This window comes from Mya arenaria, chromosome 9 (assembly GCF_026914265.1).
Source record: "Mya arenaria isolate MELC-2E11 chromosome 9, ASM2691426v1".
Taxonomy (NCBI): domain Eukaryota; kingdom Metazoa; phylum Mollusca; class Bivalvia; order Myida; family Myidae; genus Mya; species Mya arenaria.
Genome location: NC_069130.1, coordinates 26,487,610 through 26,512,263, shown reverse-complemented (window position 1 = coordinate 26,512,263; position 24,654 = coordinate 26,487,610). Strand labels below are relative to the sequence as shown.

The following is a 24,654-nucleotide window of genomic DNA, read 5'->3' as shown; positions in this document are numbered from 1 at the left end:
TCCTTTTCTTTTTTCAGCGTTTTTAAACAAATAACAAAGATAGCACTTGACTTCTTGGGCAATATAAGCTTTAGTAACGTATAGTTGTTATTGAAAGTGTAATTAAATGAGGTAGAAGATATATGGTGCTATTCAACAAATACAAAAGTGAAAGTACAACCAAGAAATAAAGTTAATATTTTGTTACAAAAGTTATTCTGCTTAAGTATGAGTAACTTAGTATTATGCTTGGTTATTGTTTTATTATTTTAATTTAAATCGCGGCTCGGATTGAAGTTGCCAAGAAGTTGCCTATCTATTCGGCATAACAAGTTTGCCGAGTTCACCCTATCCCCTAACTCCGAAAACTACTTACTTAGTAATCGAATTGCTTATATAATGTTTATTAGTTAACTGCTGATTCGTAGTTTTCATCTTATCAATATCAATAGGTAATTTTATAAACATGAAGTCAATCATCGAAATGTATAATAGTGTATTGTAGCCTTTCAAGTCATCCTGATTTCACAAAACAATATTTTTTCGCAAACCGTGCTAAATGTCAACAGAATCAGCTGTTGTTGGTCACGGAAGAATTTAGTGTTTAATCGCCGAAATGTTAATGTCAGTTAACTAATTTACCATATATATTTAGGTAACAGGTGCTTAACACAAAAGATGCAACCGAATAGTGTGATTCGAACGTTCAAATGCATAAAAAATGTATCTAAAATTCACAGTGGAACACACAGGTTATTTCATAAATCAACATCAAATGCAATAGAGTTTACAAGCGTTAGATATCCAAACCTTAAAAGAGGCCAGTATAGCAATGTTAGTGATGTAGACATTGCAGCCTTTGAGAAAATACTGCCAGGTGCTCAGCGGGTGATTACAGATGCTTCAGAACTCGAGGGTTACAATACAGACTGGATTAAAACATGCAGAGGTTTTCTTAATTACTTTATACCTAATTTTGGACGATACCTGGTCATTATTTTTATCTCTCATACATACTAAATAAGTATTTTCCTCCGGCTTATTTTGGTTGTTGTTGCCTTCATTTTTTCAAACACTGCCAGCTTGACTGAGCTGGCATTCTAGGGTGCTTTAATTGCTGTGACATTATTTCCTGGCTTTCTACATGTCATAAAACTTATTGCAAGCAGCCTGCTTGCCTAGCTAGTTTGAGACTGTACGTTACAAACCAATTAGTGTTACAGATTTCTATTTATTAAGTTGCATAAAAGGTTTGCAAGAAGTATGAAGTAAGGAGGATACCATTGCTCTGAGGTTGCACGGAAATGAAAACTGTTTTTTTACTTTTATAAGTTTGGCTGGTTGTTTAAACTATTGCTTTTGTTGTTGTTGCAGAATTTTTTTGTTTATACAAACTGGACTTGAAAATCACATAAGTTTTTGTTGGCAAAGTATCCGAAAGGTATATGATTTGGATGCTGGAGTACAATATTAAAAATGGAATTTTTAAATCAAGGAGCCTGGTAGGATGCCTTGAAGCAACACAAATTGGCAAACTCAGGCTTTAAGGAGTCTCAGACTATCAGGCTTCTGATAGCGTGAAAACTGCAGTAAAATTTAAATCAATATTGTGCCATAGAAGAATGGGATTGGACCAAAAGTCCTCCAACATACGTTTGTACTTTTAGAAAATCCACAGGGAAATACTGATTTAAATAAATATACAATTAGTTTACAAATTGAAGGTAAGATACACAGTGATCTTCTGCTGTACCTCTTGAATACTGTTTATACCTCTGCTTACTTACTATATGATAAAAAAATGTTTTTAAAGAGCAAACGAAGCCATTCAAATTGTTTCTTTTTTCATTGCTACTGTGAGATAGAATTTTACAAAAGTACATATGGACATTTTTGTTGCATTCTCAGATGATTCTGAATGTTACATTAAACTTATTTGTAAATCAATACTTCTTTTGTTGTTCTTCTTTTAAGATCATGACTGTTTTTAAAAATGAAATTTACCTTTAAGGAAGAAGTCAAGTTTTGCTCAAACCAAAGGAGACTGAGGAAGTGTCTGCAATTTTGAAAATCTGCCATGAACGAAATCTTGCTGTTGTGCCACAGGTATTTATTGTTTATATCATGTTTAGCTGAACATCTGTTTAAGAAGTATTGTAATATTGTCACTGTTTAAATTAATTGTCATATTACTTAAAAACCTTTATTAGAACCTTATTATAACTAAAGAAGCGTTTTAGATATTATATAAAGTGACACTCTTATTCAAAATCAAAGCATACACATGCATAGCAAACATAAATCTTGACTGATAAAACTCTTAACTACTTACTAAAAATGCATTTATGGAAAATGTTAATATGGGATAACAAGATTGTAACTGTGTATTAAATAGTTTGTATAAATATTATATGATTGGTGAATGCTAAAAGATTTACTATGATTTTCTATAGTCTCATTAGGTAGAAATACTGTGTTTAATGCACATTTCTTTCTATTTAAGTTTGGTATCCTGCATACGAACCTTTTATTTTCGACATTTATTCATCTATTTTTGGAATATTAATACAAAAGTATTAAATATAGTAAATCTTACTTGGGAGTAAGAGTGCCTCTTTAACATGAAATTGGTACACATGACATTGAAGAAAGACAAATAACTCTGGCTAAAATGTATAAATAACATGAGTTATGCCCCTTGATCAACTGAAACAGATAGACGCGCATTTGCATTTGCTTGCTGTGCTCAAATTTCTCCTTTTTCATCTTCACCCCAAAGTTATGCTTTTGTATTAATAATATCAAAATAGCCTTAAACATCATGCTTTTGCTATCGTGAGAAGTTTTTATAGATAACATTTTTGTACTGTTTGACCTGTCTACATTCCTGAATTCATTTGCACCTAGTTACATTTTATTTGCACATATCAGTCATTTTGAAGCCTTCTAGGTAAAGCATAGGGATATGTGCAGATAAGAAGGAATTTTAGTGTGCGTTTTTTATAAATAAAGAATTTTTATGGGTACATCTTTAGGACATCTAGTACATGTTATTTGATCAGTAATATTAAAGAAGAAACTTGATTGCTTTAAGTTTAGAAGTTTTCAAGTTAGAACGTGTTTCAGTCACAAGTCCGTGATCCAGTCACAAGTCCGTGTTTCAGTCACAACTCCGTGTTTCAGTCACAAGTCCGTAATTCAGTCACAAGTCTGTGATTCAGTCACAACTCTGTGATTCAATCACAAGTCTGTGATTCAGTCACAAGTCTGTGATTCAATCACAAGTCTGTGATTCAGTCACAACTCTGTGATTCAGTCACAACTCCGTGTTTCAGTCACAACTCCGTGTTTCAGTCACAACTCCGTGTTTCAGTCACAACTCTGTGTTTCAGTCACAACTCCGTGTTTCAGTCACTAGTCTGTGATTCAGTCACAAGTCCGTGTTTCAGTCACAACTCCGTGTTTCAGTCACAACTCTGTGTTTCAGTCACAACTCCGTGTTTCAGTCACAACTCCGTGTTTCAGTCAATAGCCTGTGTTTCAGTCACAACTCTGTGTTTCAGTCACAACTCCGTGTTTCAGTCACAACTCCGTGTTTCAGTCACTAGTCTGTGATTCAGTCACAACTCCGCGTTTCTGTCACAACTCCGTGTTTCAGTCAATAGCCTGTGTTTCAGTCACAACTCTGTGTTTCAGTCACAACTCCGTGTTTCAGTCACAACTCCGTGTTTCAGTCACTAGTCTGTGATTCAGTCACGACTCCGTGTTTCAGTCACAAGTCCGTGTTTCAGTCACAAGTCTGTGATTCAGTCACAAGTCCGTGTTTCAGTCACAAGTCCGCGTTTCAGTCACAAGTCTGTGATTCAGTCACAACTCCGTGTTTTAGTCACAAGTCCGTGTTTCAGTTACAAGCCCGTGTTTCAGTCACAAGTCCGTGACTCAGTCACAACTCCGTGTTTCAGTCACAAGTCTATGATTCAGTCACAACTCCGTTTTTTAGTCACAAGTCCGTGTTTCAGTCAAAAGTCTGTGATTCAGTCACAAGTCCGTGTTTCAGTCACAAGTCCGTGTTTCAGTCACAAGTCCGTGATTCAGGTACAAGTCCGTGTTTCAGTCACAAGTCCGTGTTTCAGTCACAACTCTGTGTTTCAGTCACAAGTCCGTGATTCAGCCACAAGTCCGTGATTCAGGTACAAGTCCGTGTTTCAGTCACAAGTCCGTGATTCAGTCACAAGTCTGTGATTCAGAAACAAGTCCGTGTTTCAGTCACAACTCCGTGTTTCAGTCACAAGTCCGTGATTCAGTCATAATTCCGTGTTTCAGTCACAAGTCTGTGTTTCAGTTACAAGCCCGTGTTTCAGTCACAAGTCCGTGACTCAGTCACAACTCCGTGTTTCAGTCACAAGTCTATGATTCAGTCACAACTCCGTTTTTTAGTCACAAGTCCGTGTTTCAGTCAAAAGTCTGTGATTCAGTCACAAGTCCGTGTTTCAGTCACAAGTCCGTGTTTCAGTCACAAGTCCGTGATTCAGGTACAAGTCCGTGTTTCAGTCACAAGTCCGTGTTTCAGTCACAACTCCGTGTTTCAGTCACAAGTCCGTGATTCAGTCACAAGTCTGTGATTCAGGTACAAGTCCGTGTTTCAGTCACAACTCTGTGATTCAGTCACAACTCCGTGTTTCAGTCACAACTCCGTGTTTCAGTCACAACTCCGTGTTTCAGTCACAACTCTGTGTTTCAGTCACAACTCCGTGTTTCAGTCACAAGTCTGTGTTTCAGTCACATGTCTATGATTCAGTCACAAGTCCGTGTTTCAGTCACAAGTCCGTGATTCAGTCACAATTCCGTGTTTCAGTCACAACTCCGTGTTTCAGTCACATGTCTATGATTCAGTCACAAGTCCATGTTTTAGGCACGGGCAGTCGCTTGCAAATAAACTGTGTGTCCGTGTGTCAGTCACGGGCAAATATACTGTATGTCCGTGTTTCAGTCACGGGCAAATAAATTGTACTCCGTATTTTAGTCACAAGTGCTTCAGTATACTATTATAAAATCACATTTCCAGGGTGGTAACACAGGGCTGGTAGGGGGAAGTGTGCCAGTGTTTGATGAGATCATCATCTCAACGCAGTTGATGAACACGGTCATCAGCCTCGATTCACTTTCTGGTAAGTGACCTTCCAATTTCGTTTGCACTCTTTGATAGCAAATACTGACATATTCATCGAAAGTACATTTAAAAATTACATTTACTTGAAAATTACATTGACTTAGGATATTAAAGCCCATGTTCATTAGGGTAATTGTACTAGTGAACAATTTCAGGGACGAACTCATCGTTTCTAGGTTTTTATTCTGAACGATTTGTCATAAGAGACTCAAAACCACAAACAATGATTATACGAGTGGCAAGAATGTTCTTTGTCCATATTTAAATGCCATGGTCCCAATTTCTCGAAACTTTTTAAGTCCTTTATAACAGGATTAAGCTAATCTCAATATTTTTGTCTCTATAACTTGTGTATCTTGTTTGGAGATTTTGGAGACTCTATATAGGAATTCTGCTTATGATAATCACAATAAACAATTTTTCATTTATCGGAACTAAATATGTATATATTATGTTTGTATGTATATGTATGTATTTTGGCTAAGTAAAATAAGCTACTGAACCCTGTTAAGGTTAAGATATTTCGAGAAATTGGAACCTGACTACGTCATTCCCTCTGAGTCTGGCCATTCTTATTATGAGAAGTAGTAACAAATAACACCCGCATACTCATAAAAAATAACATGTCTAGAAATGAAAATACATGAACATTGATTTTAATTGCTAACAGCAACAGAAGAAACAAAATAATATCACATACTAGAAAAATGAAGTATTACCAAATAAACTCTAATTCTCATTTTAGGTATTCTGACTTGTCAAGCTGGATGCATTCTGGGAAACCTTAATGATTATGTCTCAGAACACAACCTTACCATGCCGCTCGATCTTGGCGCCAAGGGTAGTTGCCATATTGGGGGTAACCTGGCAACTAACGCTGGAGGTGTGCGGTTGCTAAGATACGGTTCCCTACATGGAAGTGTTCTTGGCCTTGAAGCAGTAAATTTCTTGTGTATTTTGTAACATGTAAAAAGTATTTCAAAACGCAGTTTATTGTAGATGCTAAAAAAGTTGATAAGTCTTGAACTAAAAAGTACTTAACATTTATCTTGATATATGAAGAACAACTCTGATACATATGTGTCACAAGACCTTAATATGCTTTAAGTTTTAATCTTATACGTATTCATATTTTGTTTGTTCGATAAAATGGTTTTGAAATATACAGTTGGCATTTCACTTATACAATTAAAAACTACAAGGACAAGCCCAGTAGCAAAATGTTAACCAATGGCCCTGTTTAAAGACTCAAAGTTCAAGACCTAATAGACAGACACACAATGTGACAACACAACACAGATTTATAGTTGTAACTGCATTAATCTTTAATCTGTATAAACATCATCAATGGTCATACATCGATTGTTTTATTTCCTCAACTCTGTGTAACCTTTCAGTGCTCAATTAAGTTCAAATTGCACTAATATGTAGCAAGCAAAATGCCACTAAAATAATTTTAATTTACAACTCCCCCGGTATACATTAAAATGTCTTTATTAATATATGTTGAAGATACTGTCTTGGCAAGTTCAACATTACAGGGAGTTAGGTTGGGATTTAAGCACTAGTCCGTCATTTACACTTACTAACATAACACACTAATTGTTAATTGTTTCCAGGTATTACCAGACGGTGAAGTGTTGGACTGCATGTCATCATTACGGAAGGACAACACCGGTTATGATCTCAAACAGTTGTTCATTGGCTCCGAGGGAACTCTTGGTATCATCACAGCAGCTTCCATACTGTGTCCGCAGAAATCCCAGGCCGTCAACGTTGCTTTTTTAGGTAAATCTTATATTCCACGTGTTACATACACTGACATTTTAATGAATATTTAATTCACATGTACAAAAATGACTGACGCAAATTTACAAACTTTTTATTTTTAGGTGTGGACAGCTTCGATCGTGTTCTAGAAGTGTTTAAAGAAAGCAAACACCAGTTGGCGGAGATCTTGTCAGCCTTTGAGTTTCTGGACAGTGAAGCCCTCGCTGTGTGTACAGACAACCTGAAACTAAACAGTCCATTATCTAGTCACCCTTTCTATGTGCTTATTGAAACTTCAGGTAGGCGTTTCCTTTATTCATATACTGACAAACCTTACATTATAATAATGTACCAACTAAGTTCACAAAATTTGTAGTTTTATTTTATTTATCTAATTTAAAAAAGAATGTTTAAATCATATAAAACTCTTTCATTATTAAACACAAACGTATAAGTAATACAGTCTTGAACTTGAAAAATCATACGAAGTTATTTAGTACCATCCAGTTGAATGTTTACATGCCTAAGTGTTTGTTCAATGACCGCATCCTTTTGATGTGTTTAAAAACTAGAATGTTTTTACGCTAAAAAGTGAGGTACTTACAATGTTTTGTCTCTAATAATGTACCGTACTTAGAATGTTTTGTCTTTAATAATGTACCGTACTTAGAATGTTTTGTCTCTAATAATGTACCGTACTTAGAATGTTTTGTCTCTAATAATGTACCGTACTTAGAACGTTTTGTCTCTAATGATGTACCGTACTTAGAACGTTTTGTCTCTAATGATGTACCGTACTTAGAACGTTTTGTCTCTAATGATGTACCGTACTTAGAACGTTTTGTCTCTAATGATGTACCGTACTTAGAACGTTTTGTCTCTAATGATGTACCGTACTTAGAATGTTTTGTCTCTAATGATGTACCGTACTTACAACGTTTTGTCTCTAATGATGTACCGTACTTAGAATGTTTTGTCTTTAATAATGTACCGTACTTAGAATGTTTTGTCTCTAATGATGTACCGTACTTAGAATGTTTTGTCTCTAATGATGTACCGTACTTAGAATGTTTTGTCTCTAATGATGTACCGTACTTAGAATGTTTTGTCTCTAATGATGTACCGTACTTAGAATGTTTTGTCTCTAATGATGTACCGTACTTAGAACGTTTTGTCTCTAATGATGTACCGTACTTAGAACGTTTTGTCTCTAATGATGTACCGTACTTAGAACGTTTTGTCTCTAATGATGTACCGTACTTAGAATGTTTTGTCTCTAATGATGTACCGTACTTAGAACGTTTTGTCTCTAATGATGTACCGTACTTAGAACGTTTTGTCTCTAATGATGTACCGTACTTAGAACGTTTTGTCTCTAATGATGTACCGTACTTAGAACGTTTCCGTACTTAGAACGTTTTGTCTCTAATGATGTACCGTACTTAGAACGTTTTGTCTCTAATGATGTACCGTACTTAGAACTTTTTGTCTCTAATGATGTACCGTACTTAGAACGTTTTGTCTCTAATAATGTACCGTACTTAGAACGTTTTGTCTCTAATGATGTACCGTACTTAGAACGTTTTGTCTCTAATGATGTACCGTACTTAGAACGTTTTGTCTCTAATAATGTACCGTACTTAGAACGTTTTGTCTCTAATGATGTACCGTACTTAGAATGTTTTGTCTCTAATGATGTACCGTACTTAGAATGTTTTGTCTCTAATGATGTACCGTACTTAGAACGTTTTGTCTCTAATGATGTACCGTACTTAGAACGTTTTGTCTCTAATGATGTACCGTACTTAGAACGTTTTGTCTCTAATGATGTACCGTACTTAGAACGTTTTGTCTCTAATGATGTACCGTACTTAGAACGTTTTGTCTCTAATGATGTACCGTACTTAGAACGTTTTGTCTCTAATGATGTACCGTACTTAGAACGTTTTGTCTCTAATGATGTACCGTACTTAGAACGTTTTGTCTCTAATGATGTACCGTACTTAGAATGTTTTGTCTCTAATGATGTACCGTACTTAGAATGTTTTGTCTCTAATGATGTACCGTACTTAGAATGTTTTTTCTCTAATGATGTACCGTACTTAGAATGTTTTGTCTCTAATGATGTACCGTACTTAGAATGTTTTGTCTCTAATGATGTACCGTACTTAGAATGTTTTGTCTCTAATGATGTACCGTACTTAGAATGTTTTGTCTCTAATGATGTACCGTACTTAGAATGTTTTGTCTCTAATGATGTACCGTACTTAGAACGTTTTGTCTCTAATGATGTACCGTACTTAGAACGTTTCCGTACTTAGAACGTTTTGTCTCTAATGATGTACCGTACTTAGAACGTTTTGTCTCTAATGATGTACCGTACTTAGAACTTTTTGTCTCTAATGATGTACCGTACTTAGAACGTTTTGTCTCTAATAATGTACCGTACTTAGAACGTTTTGTCTCTAATGATGTACCGTACTTAGAACGTTTTGTCTCTAATGATGTACCGTACTTAGAACGTTTTGTCTCTAATGATGTACCGTACTTAGAATGTTTTGTCTCTAATGATGTACCGTACTTACAACGTTTTGTCTCTAATGATGTACCGTACTTAGAATGTTTTGTCTCTAATGATGTACCGTACTTAGAATGTTTTGTCTCTAATGATGTACCGTACTTAGAATGTTTTGTCTCTAATGATGTACCGTACTTAGAATGTTTTGTCTCTAATGATGTACCGTACTTAGAATGTTTTGTCTCTAATGATGTACCGTACTTAGAATGTTTTGTCTCTAATGATGTACCGTACTTAGAACGTTTTGTCTCTAATGATGTACCGTACTTAGAACGTTTTGTCTCTAATGATGTACCGTACTTAGAACGTTTTGTCTCTAATGATGTACCGTACTTAGAATGTTTTGTCTCTAATGATGTACCGTACTTAGAACGTTTTGTCTCTAATGATGTACCGTACTTAGAACGTTTTGTCTCTAATGATGTACCGTACTTAGAACGTTTTGTCTCTAATGATGTACCGTACTTAGAACGTTTCCGTACTTAGAACGTTTTGTCTCTAATGATGTACCGTACTTAGAACGTTTTGTCTCTAATGATGTACCGTACTTAGAACTTTTTGTCTCTAATGATGTACCGTACTTAGAACGTTTTGTCTCTAATAATGTACCGTACTTAGAACGTTTTGTCTCTAATGATGTACCGTACTTAGAACGTTTTGTCTCTAATGATGTACCGTACTTAGAACGTTTTGTCTCTAATAATGTACCGTACTTAGAACGTTTTGTCTCTAATGATGTACCGTACTTAGAATGTTTTGTCTCTAATGATGTACCGTACTTAGAATGTTTTGTCTCTAATGATGTACCGTACTTAGAACGTTTTGTCTCTAATGATGTACCGTACTTAGAACGTTTTGTCTCTAATGATGTACCGTACTTAGAACGTTTTGTCTCTAATGATGTACCGTACTTAGAACGTTTTGTCTCTAATGATGTACCGTACTTAGAACGTTTTGTCTCTAATGATGTACCGTACTTAGAACGTTTTGTCTCTAATGATGTACCGTACTTAGAACGTTTTGTCTCTAATGATGTACCGTACTTAGAACGTTTTGTCTCTAATGATGTACCGTACTTAGAATGTTTTGTCTCTAATGATGTACCGTACTTAGAATGTTTTGTCTCTAATGATGTACCGTACTTAGAATGTTTTTTCTCTAATGATGTACCGTACTTAGAATGTTTTGTCTCTAATGATGTACCGTACTTAGAATGTTTTGTCTCTAATGATGTACCGTACTTAGAATGTTTTGTCTCTAATGATGTACCGTACTTAGAATGTTTTGTCTCTAATGATGTACCGTACTTAGAATGTTTTGTCTCTAATGATGTACCGTACTTAGAATGTTTTGTCTCTAATGATGTACCGTACTTAGAACGTTTTGTCTCTAATGGTGTACCGTACTTAGAACGTTTTGTCTCTAATAGTGTACCGTACTTAGAACGTTTTGTCTCTAATGATGTACCGTACTTAGAATGTTTTGTCTCTAATGATGTACCGTACTTAGAATGTTTTGTCTTTAATAATGTACCGTACTTAGAATGTTTTGTCTCTAATAATGTACCGTACTTAGAATGTTTTGTCTCTAATGATGTACCGTACTTAGAATGTTTTGTCTCTAATGATGTACCGTACTTAGAATGTTTTGTCTCTAATGATGTACCGTACTTAGAATGTTTTGTCTCAAATAATGTACCGTACTTAGAATGTTTTGTCTCAAATAATGTACCGTACTTAGAATGTTTTGTCTCTAATAATGTACCGTACTTAGAATGTTTTGTCTCTAATAATGTACCGTACTTAGAATGTTTTGTCTCTAATAATGTACCGTACTTACAATGTTTTGTCTTTAAAAATACGACTGTGTTATGTCTTCAGGTTCAAACAGTGCTCATGATGAAGAAAAGTTAAACACCTTTCTCGAAAGTATGATGGACGCGGGTAAGGTGCTGGATGGAACTGTGGTAGCTGAACCGACTAAGATACAGGTTGTTTGCTGTGTAGCGTGGCTGATTTTTCCAAAACCCACAAAGTGTTACTTCTCTTTCAATACAGTAATCACTGCCATCATGCAAACCACGTGACCATAGGTAACATGCTACTATGAGTGTGTGTACTATGGCTACTATAAATATGTGTACTATGGCTACTATGAGTGTGTGTGTACTATGCCTACTATGAGTGTGTGTACTATGGCAACTATGAGTGTGTGTACTATGGCTACTATGAGTGTGTGTACTATGGCAACTATGAGTGTGTGTAATATGGCTACTATGAGTGTGTGTACTATGGCTACTATGAATGTGTGTACTATGGCTACTAAGAGTCTGTGTACTATGGCTACTATGAGTGTGTGTACTATGGCTACTATGAATGTGTGTACTATGGCTACTATGAGTGTGTGTAATATGGCAACTATGAGTGTGTGTACTATGGCTACTATGAGTGTGTGTACTATGGCTACTATGAATGTGTGTACTATGGCTACTATGAATATGTGTACTATGGCTACTATGAGTGTGTGTACTATGGCTACTATGAGTGTGTGTACTATGGCTACTATGAGTGTGTGTACTATGGCTACTATGAGTGTGTGTACTATGACTACTATGAGTGTGTGTACTATGGCTACTATGAGTGTGTGTACTATGGCTACTATGAGTGTGTGTACTATGGCTACTATGAATATGTGTACTATGGATATTATGAGTGTGTGTACTATGGCTACTATGAGTGTGTGTACTATGGCTACTATGAGTGTGTGTACTATGGCTACTATGAGTGTGTGTACTATGGCTACTATGAGTGTGTGTACTATGGCTACTATGAGTGTGTGTACTATGGCTACTATGAGTGTGTGTGTACTATGGCTACTATGAGTGTGTGTAATATGGCTACTATGAGTGTGTACACTATGGCTACTATGAGTGTGTGTACTATGGCTACTATGAGTGTGTGTACTATGGCTACTATGAGTGTGTGTACTATGGCTGCTATGAGTGTGTGTACTATGGCTACTATGAGTGTGTGTACTATGGCTACTATGAGTGTTTGTACTATGGCTACTATGAATATGTGTACTATGGCTACTATGAGTGTGTGTAATATGGCTACTTTGAATGTGTGTACTATGGCTGCTATGAGTGTGTGTACTATGGCTACTATGAGTGTGTGTACTATGGCTATTATGAATATGTGTACTATGGCTACTATGAATATGTGTACTATGGCTACTATGAATGTGTGTAATATGTCTACTATGAGTGTGTGTACTATGGCTACTATGAATATGTGTAATATGTCTACTATGAGTGTGTGTACTATGGCTCCTATGAGTGTGTGTACTATGGCTACTATGAGTGTGTGTACTATGGCTACTATGAGTGTGTGTACTATGGCTACTATGAATATGTGTACTATGGCTACTATGAATATGTGTACTATGGCTACTATGAGTGTGTGTACTATGGCTACTATGAATGTGTGTACTATGGCTGCTATGAGTGTGTGTACTATGGCTACTATGAGTGTGTGTACTATGGCTACTATGTGTGTGTGTACTATGATTACTATGAGTGTGTGTACTATGACTACTATGTGTGTGTGTACTATGGCTACTTTGAATGTGTGTACTATGGCTACTATGAGTGTGTGTACTATGGTTACTATGAATATGTGTACTATGGCTACTATGAGTGTGTGTACTATGATTACTATGAGTGTGTGTACTATGACTACTATGTGTGTGTGTACTATGGCTACTTTGAATGTGTGTACTATGGCTACTATGAGTGTGTGTACTATGGTTACTATGAATATGTGTACTATGGCTACTATGAGTGTGTGTACTATGACTACTATGAGTGTGTGTACTATGACTACTATGTGTGTGTGTACTATGACTACTATGAGTGTGTGTACTATGGTTACTATGAATGTGTGTACTATGGCTACTATGAGTGTGTGTACTATGGCTACTTTGAATGTGTGTACTATGGCTACTATGAGTGTGTGTACTATGGTTACTATGAATGTGTGTACTATGGCTACTATGAGTGTGTGTACTATGACTACTATGAGTGTGTGTACTATGGCTACTATGAATATGTGTAGTATGGCTACTATGAGTGTGTGTACTATGGCTACTATGAGTGTGTGTACTATGGTTACTATGAATATGTGTAGTATGGCTACTATGAGTGTGTGTACTATGGCTACTATGAGTGTGTGTACTATGGCTACTATGAGTGTGTGTACTATGGCTACTATGAGTGTGTGTACTATGGCTACTATGAGTGTGTGTACTATGGCTACTATGAGTGTGTGTACTATGGCTGCTATGAGTGTGTGTACTACGGCTACTATGAGTGTGTGTACTATGGCTACTATGAGTGTGTGTACTATGGCTACTATGAGTGTGTGTACTATGGCTACTATGAGTGTGTGTAATATGGCTACTATGAGTGTGTACACTATGGCTACTATGAGTGTGTGTACTATGGCTACTATGAGTGTGTGTACTATGGCTACTATGAGTGTGTGTACTATGGCTACTATGAGTGTGTGTACTATGACTACTATGAGTGTGTGTACTATGGCTACTATGAGTGTGTGTACTATGACTACTATGTGTGTGTGTGTACTATGGCTACTATGAGTGTGTGTACTATGGCTACTATGAGTGTGTGTACTATGGTTACTATGAATATGTGTAGTATGGCTACTATGAGTGTGTGTACTATGGCTACTATGAGTGTGTGTACTATGGCTGCTATGAGTGTGTGTACTATGGCTACTATGAGTGTGTGTACTATGGCTACTATGAATGTGTGTAGTATGGCTACTATGAGTGTGTGTACTATGGCTGCTATGAGTGTGTGTACTACGGCTACTATGAGTGTGTGTACTATGGCTGCTATGAGTGTGTGTACTATGGCTACTATGAGTGTGTGTACTATGGCTACTATGAGTGTGTAATATGGCTACTATGAGTGTGTACACTATGGCTACTATGAGTGTGTGTACTATGGCTACTATGAGTGTGTGTACTATGGCTACTATGAGTGTGTGTACTATGGCTACTATGAGTGTGTGTACTATGGCTACTATGAGTGTGTGTACTATGGCTACTATGAGTGTGTGTACTATGGCTACTATGTGTGTGTGTGTACTATGGCTACTATGAGTGTGTGTACTATGGCTACTATGAGTGTGTGTACTATGACTACTATGAGTGTGTGTGTACTATGGCTACTATGAGTGTGTGTACTATGGCTACTATGAGTGTGTACACTATGGCTACTATGAGTGTGTGTACTATGGCTACTATGAGTGTGTGTGTACTATGGCTACTATGAGTGTGTACACTATGGCTACTATGAGTGTGTACACTATGGCTACTATGAGTGTGTGTGTACTATGGCTACTATGATTGTGTACACTATGGCTACTATGAGTGTGTGTACTATGGCTACTATGAGTGTGTGTACTATGGCTACTATGAGTGTGTGTACTACGGCTACTATGAGTGTGTGTACTATGGCTACTATGAGTGTGTGTACTATGGCTACTATGAGTGTGTGTACTATGGCTACTATGAGTGTGTGTACTATGGCTACTATGAGTGTGTGTAATATGGCTACTATGAGTGTGTGTACTATGGCTACTATGAGTGTGTGTACTATGGCTACTATGAGTGTGTGTACTATGGCTACTATGAGTGTGTGTACTATGGCTGCTATGAATGTGTGTACTATGGCTACTATGAGTGTGTACACTATGGCTACTATGAGTGTGTGTACTATGGCTACTATGAGTGTGTGTACTATGGCTACTATGAGTGTGTACACTATGGCTACTATGAGTGTGTGTACTATGGCTACTATGAGTGTGTACACTATGGCTACTATGTGTGTGTGTACTATGGCTACTATGAGTGTGTGTGTACTATGGCTACTATGAGTGTGTGTACTATGGCTACTATGAGTGTGTGTACTATGGCTACTATGAGTGTGTGTACTATGGCTACTATGAGTGTTTGTACTACGGCTACTATGAGTGTGTGTACTATGGCTACTATGAGTGTGTGTACTATGACTACTATGAGTGTGTGTACTATGGCTACTATGAGTGTGTGTACTATGGCTACTATGAGTGTGTGTACTATGGCTACTATGAGTGTGTGTACTATGGCTACTTTGAATGTGTGTGCTATGAGTGTGTGTACTATGGCTACTATGAGTGTGTGTACTATGGCTACTATGAGTGTGTGTACTACGACTACTATGAGTGTGTGTACTATGGCTACTATGAGTGTGTGTACTATGGCTACTTTGAATGTGTGTACTATGGCTGCTATGAGTGTGTGTACTATGGCTACTATGAGTGTGTGTACTATGGCTACTATGAATGTGTGTACTATGGCTACTATGAGTGTGTGTACTATGGCTACTATGAGTGTGTGTAATATGGCTACTTTGAATGTGTGTACTATGGCTGCTATGAATGTGTGTACTATGGCTGCTATGAGTGTGTTTACCATGACTACTATGAGTGTGTGTAATATGGCTACTTTGAATGTGTGTACTATGGCTGCTATGAATGTGTGTAATATGGCTGCTATGAGTGTGTGTACTATGGCTGCTATGAGTGTGTGTACTATGGCTACTATGAGTGTGTGTAATATGGCTACTTTGAATGTGTGTACTATGGCTGCTATGAATGTGTGTACTATGGCTGCTATGAGTGTGTGTACTATGGCTGCTATGAGTGTGTGTACTATGACTACTATGAGTGTGTGTACTATGGCTACTATGAGTGTGTGTACTATGGCTACTATGAATGTGTGTACTATGGCTACTATGAGTGTGTGTACTATGGCTACTATGAGTGTGTACACTATGGCTACTATGAGTGTGTGTACTATGGCTACTATGAGTGTGTGTACTATGGCTACTATGAGTGTGTGTACTATGGCTACTATGAGTGTGTGTACTATGGCTACTATGAGTGTGTGTACTACGGCTACTATGAGTGTGTGTACTATGACTACTATGAGTGTGTGTACTATGGCTACTATGAGTGTGTGTACTATGGCTACTATGAATATGTGTAGTATGGCTACTATGAGTGTGTGTACTATGGCTACTATGAATATGTGTAGTATGGCTACTATGAGTGTGTGTACTATGGTTACTATGAATATGTGTAGTATGGCTACTATGAGTGTGTGTACTATGGCTACTATGAATATGTGTAGTATGGTTACTATGAATATGTGTAGTATGGCTACTATGAGTGTGTGTACTATGGTTACTATGAATATATGTAGTATGGCTACTATGAGTGTGTGTACTATGGCTACTATGAATATGTGTAGTATGGCTACTATGAGTGTGTGTACTATGGCTACTATGAATATGTGTAGTATGGCTACTATGAGTGTGTGTACTATGGCTACTATGAATATGTGTACTATGGCTACTATGAGTGTGTGTACTATGGTTACTATGAATATGTGTAGTATGGCTACTATGAGTGTGTGTACTATGGCTACTATGAGTGTGTGTACTATGGCTGCTATGAGTGTGTGTACTATGGCTACTATGAATGTGTGTACTATGTCTACTATGAGTGTGTGTACTATGGCTACTATGAGTGTGTGTACTATGGCTACTATGAGTGTGTGTACTATGGCTACTATGAGTGTGTGTACTATGACTACTATGAGTGTGTGTACTATGGCTACTATGAGTGTGTGTACTATGGCTACTATGAGTGTGTGTACTATGGCTACTATGAGTGTGTGTACTATGGCTACTATGAGTGTGTGTACTATGGCTGCTATGAGTGAAATTAGTGTCTATAACCATGAATGTCATCCCAAAATGCATTTATAATTGTAAACAAAAATAAATTTCGAATAAATTGACCTCGCGCTTAAGCTGCGTGCTTGCTATAAGGCACCGTGTTAGTCTTAAATCATATTTCAATTGGGGAAAAATATACATATTTGGCATTGGGAATGGTTCAGACATTCTGTGAGATGGGCAGAAAAAGGCCTGTCATTTGTCTCATTTTGAAGTATTTTGAGTACCTAATCTGGTTTGATATCGCGTGTGACGCTGTAGATTGTCCACAAAACTGGGACAAGGCATGGCATGCTTAATGCGGAACCCCGATCATGCAATTGTCAAATTAACCTTGGCATTTAATGATAACGTTATTTTTGATATTTTTGAAATGTTTGCCTGTGCCTGTCTGATCCTCGATATTGGTAAAGGCTAAGACTAAAATAAACACGTTGGTTTCAAAAAATAAAAGTTTTCGCTAAATTTGACAAAAAGAAAATATTAACCTACGTTAGCAAATGACTTAAGACGTTTTATGAATACCGGCCCTGGGTTGGTATTCCATATTCTATTTAAGTTTAAAATCTTATGGTCATACATTATTGACTCTATTCACTCTTTTGGCCAATTATTAATAACAATTAATCCGATTAGCTGCATCGTTCTTATATCCAATTAAGACCAATTATTGAATACCGGCCCTGGTCTTGTTCCTGTAGTTCTATTGTTTCATTGATGTTTCAAATGTTGTGAAATGTCAAATGTTTTTTTTATTCATTTGTCAAGTTTATTGTTGCTACATATGACGACATTTAACAATAAATGAATGGAAAATACAGGGATACGCCCAATAGCCAAACATGTTACAAACACCCTGTTTAAAGGTGCGAGCCTTAAGTCTTACACACATTGAGCACGAAAGAAACAGAGAACAAACAACACGCACATACCACACAAGCGTCATACTATACTGTACATATTCGGGTCACCTCCGTTGAAAAGTCAGCGAAACCGGAGGGTTTAAAGTAGTTTATGGGCACCAAACCTCACACATGTCCCATCATTTACGAATACAATACAAGCATAAATTCTTCTACAGCACATCGTACTATGACGTCTTCTTTTGTAAGCATAAAGTTAACTTTTAAAAGATATGCACTTTTATTTGGATGAAGGGAGCCAAAGCGCCTCATGCATAAAGAGTTACATGTACAACGTCTCTTTACCATCCCTCTCATTCATTTAGATTGTGAAATATGTTTGCGAACCTGTTTTAGTTGATTTGGGGCCATCCGGAGCGGGTAGTCGAGGGTCTTTTACATGACGGCTACTGTCGCGAGAACGCAGTCCACTATTTCATTTAAATGGTGACCGATATGTGGGTTCCTGTTACAGTATATTTGGGGCCTTTTCGAGCGGGTCGCCGAGGTTCTCGTGCATGACATCTACTGTTACAATGTATCTCTTCCGCTGTCCGCTTTCTGACAACTTATGACATATGTTCCTATTTCAGTATATCTGGGGCCTTCGCGAGCGGGTCGCCCAGGGTCTCATGCACGACGGCTACTGTTTACAAGTACGATGTCTCTCTTCCGCTGTCCGCTCCTGAGCAACTTATGACAGATGTATATGTTCCTGTTTCAGTATATCTGGGGCCTTTGCGAACAGGTCGCCCAGGGTCACGTGCAATACGGCTACTGTTACAAGGACGATGTCTCTTTTTCGCTGTCCGCTTTCTGGCAACTTATGACAGGTGTATATGTTCCTGTTTCAGTATATCTGGGGCCTTAGAGAGCGGGTCGCCGAGGGTCTCATGCATGACGGCTACTGCTACAAGTACGATGTCTCTCTTCCGCTGTCTGCCTTCTACCAACTTGTAACCGATATGCGGGCTCGTATCGGCTCTAAGGCAACCAGAGTGATCGGTTATGGACATGTCGGCGATGGTAGGCATACTCGCTGGTCAGCTGATCAGTTTAGATTTGTTGAACAGCATACCTACACCTAATCTGTTTTGCAAGTATATTCAATTAGAGAATGTGAATCAATCAATTTGAGTAAGAACCTTTTCTTGGCACACCATGTGTAAGAGGATTTGACGCATTTCCAATGGGAAAATTCCTTAAAACCATGCTCCCTATGTGGCCAAGTTTCTTTTGGAGTTGTGTTTTCAATGAGATGTTCGTAGCGATAAGTTTTTCTAAATTTAGGCTAAAATACTGTTCCAAATTGCTAAAAAAAACTCAAGTACCGAAATAACAATGTCATAATGGGCCAATTGTCCAGAACTGTGGTAAAGTTAAAAACGTTCTTAAAGTCATCGTTGTTAACTTTTAAGTGTTTACTACTCTAGAAGTTTCATGGATACACTTGTCACTTGCTGACTTTGTTACAGATATTTGATAACTGCTTCAGCAGTATTTGTTTTATCAGCACACAATTGAAGATGCCATCTTTCGAAGATAACGCCGATTATGTTATAAACGTTCTGAACATTCGGCCGTATGTTCAAGAAATACATTTTTTGTGGTGTGTAAGCGGCGAGTGCTCCTCTAAGAGAGTTAGTAATTCTAAGATTTCGGAGAAAAGTACACAGACAGAATGTAACCCTGGATAGAACTACCCTGGTTCTTTAACGTGCAACAGTGTAAAGCACTGTCACACGGGACCCCCTTTTAACGTCTATCCCGGAATACGATTATAATTTGTTTAATGGTGTGCAAGGGAATCGAACCTTCGATCCCTGGATTGACAGTCAAGTGTGTTACCACCAGACCACAGATCCGCCACACTATTTTTCTTACCTGATTATCCTTTTTAGCTCGACCTTTCGAAGAATAAGGAGGGCTTTACTACCCGCCCCAGCGTCGGCGTCGGCGTCCGGTTAAAATTTTAGGGCAAGTTGGGATTTTTACTTATAGGTCAAATACCCTTCATTCAATTCCCTTAATACTTCACACAGTTGTTCAGTGTCATAATGAGGTTAGATAACTCCATATTATCCTTTATACAAATTATGGCTCCTGATTGACTTTGGAACTTATGTTAAAGTTTTAGGGCAGGTTGGGATATTTATTAATAACTTCTATACCCTTTATTCAATTGACTTAATACTTCACACAGTTGTTCAGGACCATCACATGATAAGGTTAGATAACTCCATATTATCCGTTATACAAATTATGGCCCATGATTGACTTTGGAACTTAGGTTAAAGTTGTAGTGCCTTGTTGGGATATTTATTAATAACTTCTATACCCTTCATTCAATTGACTTAATACTTCACACAGTTGTTTAGGACCATCACACAATGATGTTACATAACTCCATATTATCCTTAATACAAGTTATGGCCCCTGATTGACTTAGGAACTTACGTTAAAGTTTTAGGGCAAGTTTGGATTTTAATTAAAAAAAATCTATACCCTTCATTCAATTGACTTAATACTTCGCACAATTAATGACGACCATCCTACAATAAGGTTACATAACTCCATTTAAAACCTAAATACTAATTATGGCCCTTGATTTACTTTTTTTTAAATTTTCTTTTGATTTCTTTTGACAAGCACATTTTTATATTCTTTACCAGATTTTCACAAAGGGAAAACAAGTTATAAGAATGACTTGTGTCATTGTTTGGGAGGGCAGCGTCAAAGTCACCTTAAGTATCGAATAATTTTAGCTAGGTTTGGCATCCAGTGACCAAACTTGGTATATATGAAGAGGTTATAGAGACCTTTCATGAGATTGCGTTTGAGGCCCATAGGGTCAAGGTCAATGCCAACGTTATTATTAATAGAAAAATGGTTGGTATTGAATAACTAAAGTAAGGGCTGACATATTGCGAGCAAACTTGGTATATATAAAGAGTTTATAGAGACCTTTCATGAAATTGTGTTTTGAGCCCCCCAGAGTAATGGTCACTGTTTACTTTTTAATTTGAATTTTATTGCTTTTGACAGGCACATACATCAATATTGTATTCACTTCTAAGTCAACGCGGTGTAGTCGAGCGCGCTGTCTTACGACAGCTCTTGTTATAAGGGTTGTCATGAAGCGCCCTTTGTGTGTTCAAGTCTTCCAGTAAATTAAAACGTTTTTCACGCTGTATAACAGTCGGGGCATTTTTAAATATAATAATGTTATGTATTTTTTATGGTGGCATATTACTACCGTACCTGATAGCGGTCGCGAATTGTTTCGTGTTAACCACTTAATTTTCGCGATCTAGTTCACCAAGTTACTCACTAAGTGAAATTTGCAAACAATAACTAGTTAACCAGTTAATGTTGTACAGAGAAAGAGGTAACAGGTGGCAGTTCTGGGCTCTTTCAATCCAGTTTTTAGTTTTATGATATTTATCTTACGGAGAAAGTTTCTCGAATATTAACTAGATAGCTAGATAATTATCGCGAAAATTAAGTAGTTAACATGAAACAATTCGCGAACGTTAACAGGTTATCTTACGGCGGTTATATGTCACCATAATTTTCTGCAACGTAATTCTCCCATTGTCATTCAATGTATTACAGGAAATCTACACTTTAATGTCACTTCACCCCAATACGATCCAGAGGTTATGGCGCTGATCGAGCCGTTCATCTATGATTGGGTGGCAAACTACAAGTAGGTTATCTTGGTATTGGAGTATTTTTTGTTATCTGTTTTATCGGCATGTTTAAGCACATATGCTACGCTGGGAATAAATGCCTTCTTGTTCAATTTAGTTATCATGTGATTCTCACCTTAAAAACCTTTTAACTGACATTCCATATCAGATGATTTTGATTGTTTGGCTGAAAATAGATTGGAAATTGTGATGTATTTTAAAACCAAAAGCTTCAAGATACAAGATAAAAGAGATACAAGAATCTTTATTTAAAGTCGGGTACAGGGGCGTAGCTAGCCCCCTATGTGGATTCATATGTGGATTCATAATAATGCTACAGGGGTACGGGGCATGCCCATTCGGAAAATTTTGAAAAACCAAGGTGCAATCTGGTGCATTCTGGGCGTTCTGAGGTGCTTTATTTAGTACTGGAAAATGGACAATTTTAGGATCATGTAGTCAAGTACGCATACTGCAACTTTGTCTGATTTTTTTTTGTCAGAATCATGTGGATTCAGCCGCGTACGCGCGTATAGGCAGCTACGCGCCTGGGGTATATGTTAACAAGAAACATTAGCTCAATGAGCTATTTTCCGACATGAGTTACATGAAATTTCCTATCTATACTAGTCTTGCTTTCAAGCGAGACCCACTCTTTCCTATTATCATGTAAGGATCCCTATTTCTCCTACTTACTCATGAATAAAACCCTACTATTCCTATTTTATTTTGTAAAAATAGTTGCAGAAATGATATTGTGTTCTAAATTGCCATCAGTATGGCCAAGAATGCAGGAAATGAAGCTTTCAATTTCAAAGAAAATCGGGGGGGGGGCGGGGGAGGGGGGGACTGGAGGACCTCTCTCCTTTTGGCTATCGGTCACTTGAAAGCCTTTACAAGTGTGATAATTAACACTTTCGGATCCATGGGACGCACCCGGCGCGCGCTCCCTAAAATCGCCCATATTTACTTTTTATTTCAATAAAGACGAAAAAGAGTAAAGAAATACGCTCAAAATGCACCATTTCGGACTAGAAATTGTTAACCCCCCATGTCAACACTTTAAACCAAATTCATTTCTAACATCAAATCCTGGAGCCACCCCTGATTAACCGGTGACAATAACTGTTATAAACTTAGTTGTTTGTACAGTATAGCTTAGTTTTTTTTTTATCATTTACATGTATAATCGGGCTCCAATACTACAATTTATATCGAAACTAAGAGTTAACCGACTTTATCTGATCCTATAGACTTACTACTTGACGGCATCATCTGATACCCACGTGCGACCCATTCCGTCACTCAACCTTTAATCGAATTGGGTGTATGTGCCGAAGTGCAAATTACACCGATTCAGAAGTGACTACTCTGACAGTTAACATGTGATTTGTTTTTTGTTAACACGTTCCATTGAATCAAAGTACGATCATATCATATCAGACCATCGGCTACTTTACTTTCCATCTGTGTAGGTTTAAAGCTCAAAGGTTTGTGGTTTAAAAAAAGATGCTTTATACACTTGATCATTTTCACTATTGATTGCGCAACTTGATCGAATACATAGTGGTTACGTTCAACCAATTTTATTTTTATTTTTGAAAAAAAAAGAAACTTTTTTTTAATGTAGTTTAATGTTTAATGCAGAAGTGGAACTTTCATACCACGTATGGTGTTGGCGCCGTGAAACACTATAAATGAGTGTCATTTCGCGGGCAAATCTGTCAATTTAATATAAAATATATAGGAAATTTATTTATTAGTGTTCTATTACCAGAATGGGTCAGTAAAAAGCCATTCGGAATTCCTCGGCCATTTTTATCGAAAACAACCTCGGATGTATTACGGTACATTAGTTAAAGTAGTTCGTATTTTTTTTTAATCATATCATTAAATAAATGTAGTGTTTAAGAGTTGTATTTATTTATCTTATTAAGTTTAAATTGATTGCCAGTGAAGTGTATTATTGCAAACATAATTAAGATTCCCAAGAGTTAAGTCATAAAGTTTAACTGCTAAATAAAATTACTACGCGATCTACTTGCAGCGGACTTAAACGTACCACTTTTTGAGTATGTAAACCGTCCAAATACATCCGAGGTTGTTTTCGATCAAAAATGGCCGAGGAGCTCCGAATGAGTAATAAGCGTCATCACATTTCAATTTTCAGAGGGAGTATAAGTGCAGAGCATGGCCTGGGTTTCAAGAAACGAGAGTACATCTACCATAGCAAGTCCCGGTCGGCTGTGAAAATGATGAAGGCCTTGAAAACCCTGGTGGACCCGAACGGCATATTGAACCCATACAAGTTCTTACCAGATCACTGAATCAGGGGGTTAGAGCCTGGCCGATATTCACGTATCGTCTTCAATGTGACTTTCAGAAGGAATACGTTAAATCTACAAATTATTTTTATTCAATATTTGATATTTGTGTCAATAATTCAAAATCAAACAATTCGTATCATTAACACGTGGTTGACAATTTGTGCTCATAAAGTAGCAATGGTACAGCAAAATAAAACTTGTGGTTGTGAGTCTTCAGTCTTTAATTCAGACACAGGAATTTTGTGAATTTGAATTCTGTACTCGTTATAGATGCTATTGAGTATTGTGGACGTTTGTTGGGTCGACATGAATGTGTGTCTGCTCATATCAAAAAGTTTATGCTTCAATAAAAAATCAGGAGATAAA

The 24,654-nt window shown here is 37.2% G+C and overlaps 1 protein-coding gene across 1 annotated transcript; it reads left to right on the top strand.

Annotated features, from left to right (window-relative positions):
* Window positions 1-529: 529 nt before the first annotated feature.
* Window positions 530-24,654, top strand: LOC128245537 (D-2-hydroxyglutarate dehydrogenase, mitochondrial-like). Its single transcript, XM_052963736.1, has 10 exons — window positions 530-928; window positions 1,991-2,085; window positions 5,045-5,147; window positions 5,895-6,088; window positions 6,769-6,937; window positions 7,042-7,218; window positions 11,378-11,487; window positions 19,124-19,295; window positions 21,885-21,978; window positions 24,132-24,654. Exons 1-10 carry the CDS (start codon window positions 658-660, stop codon window positions 24,286-24,288), a joined length of 1,542 nt encoding a protein of 513 aa, XP_052819696.1. The 5' UTR covers window positions 530-657; the 3' UTR covers window positions 24,289-24,654.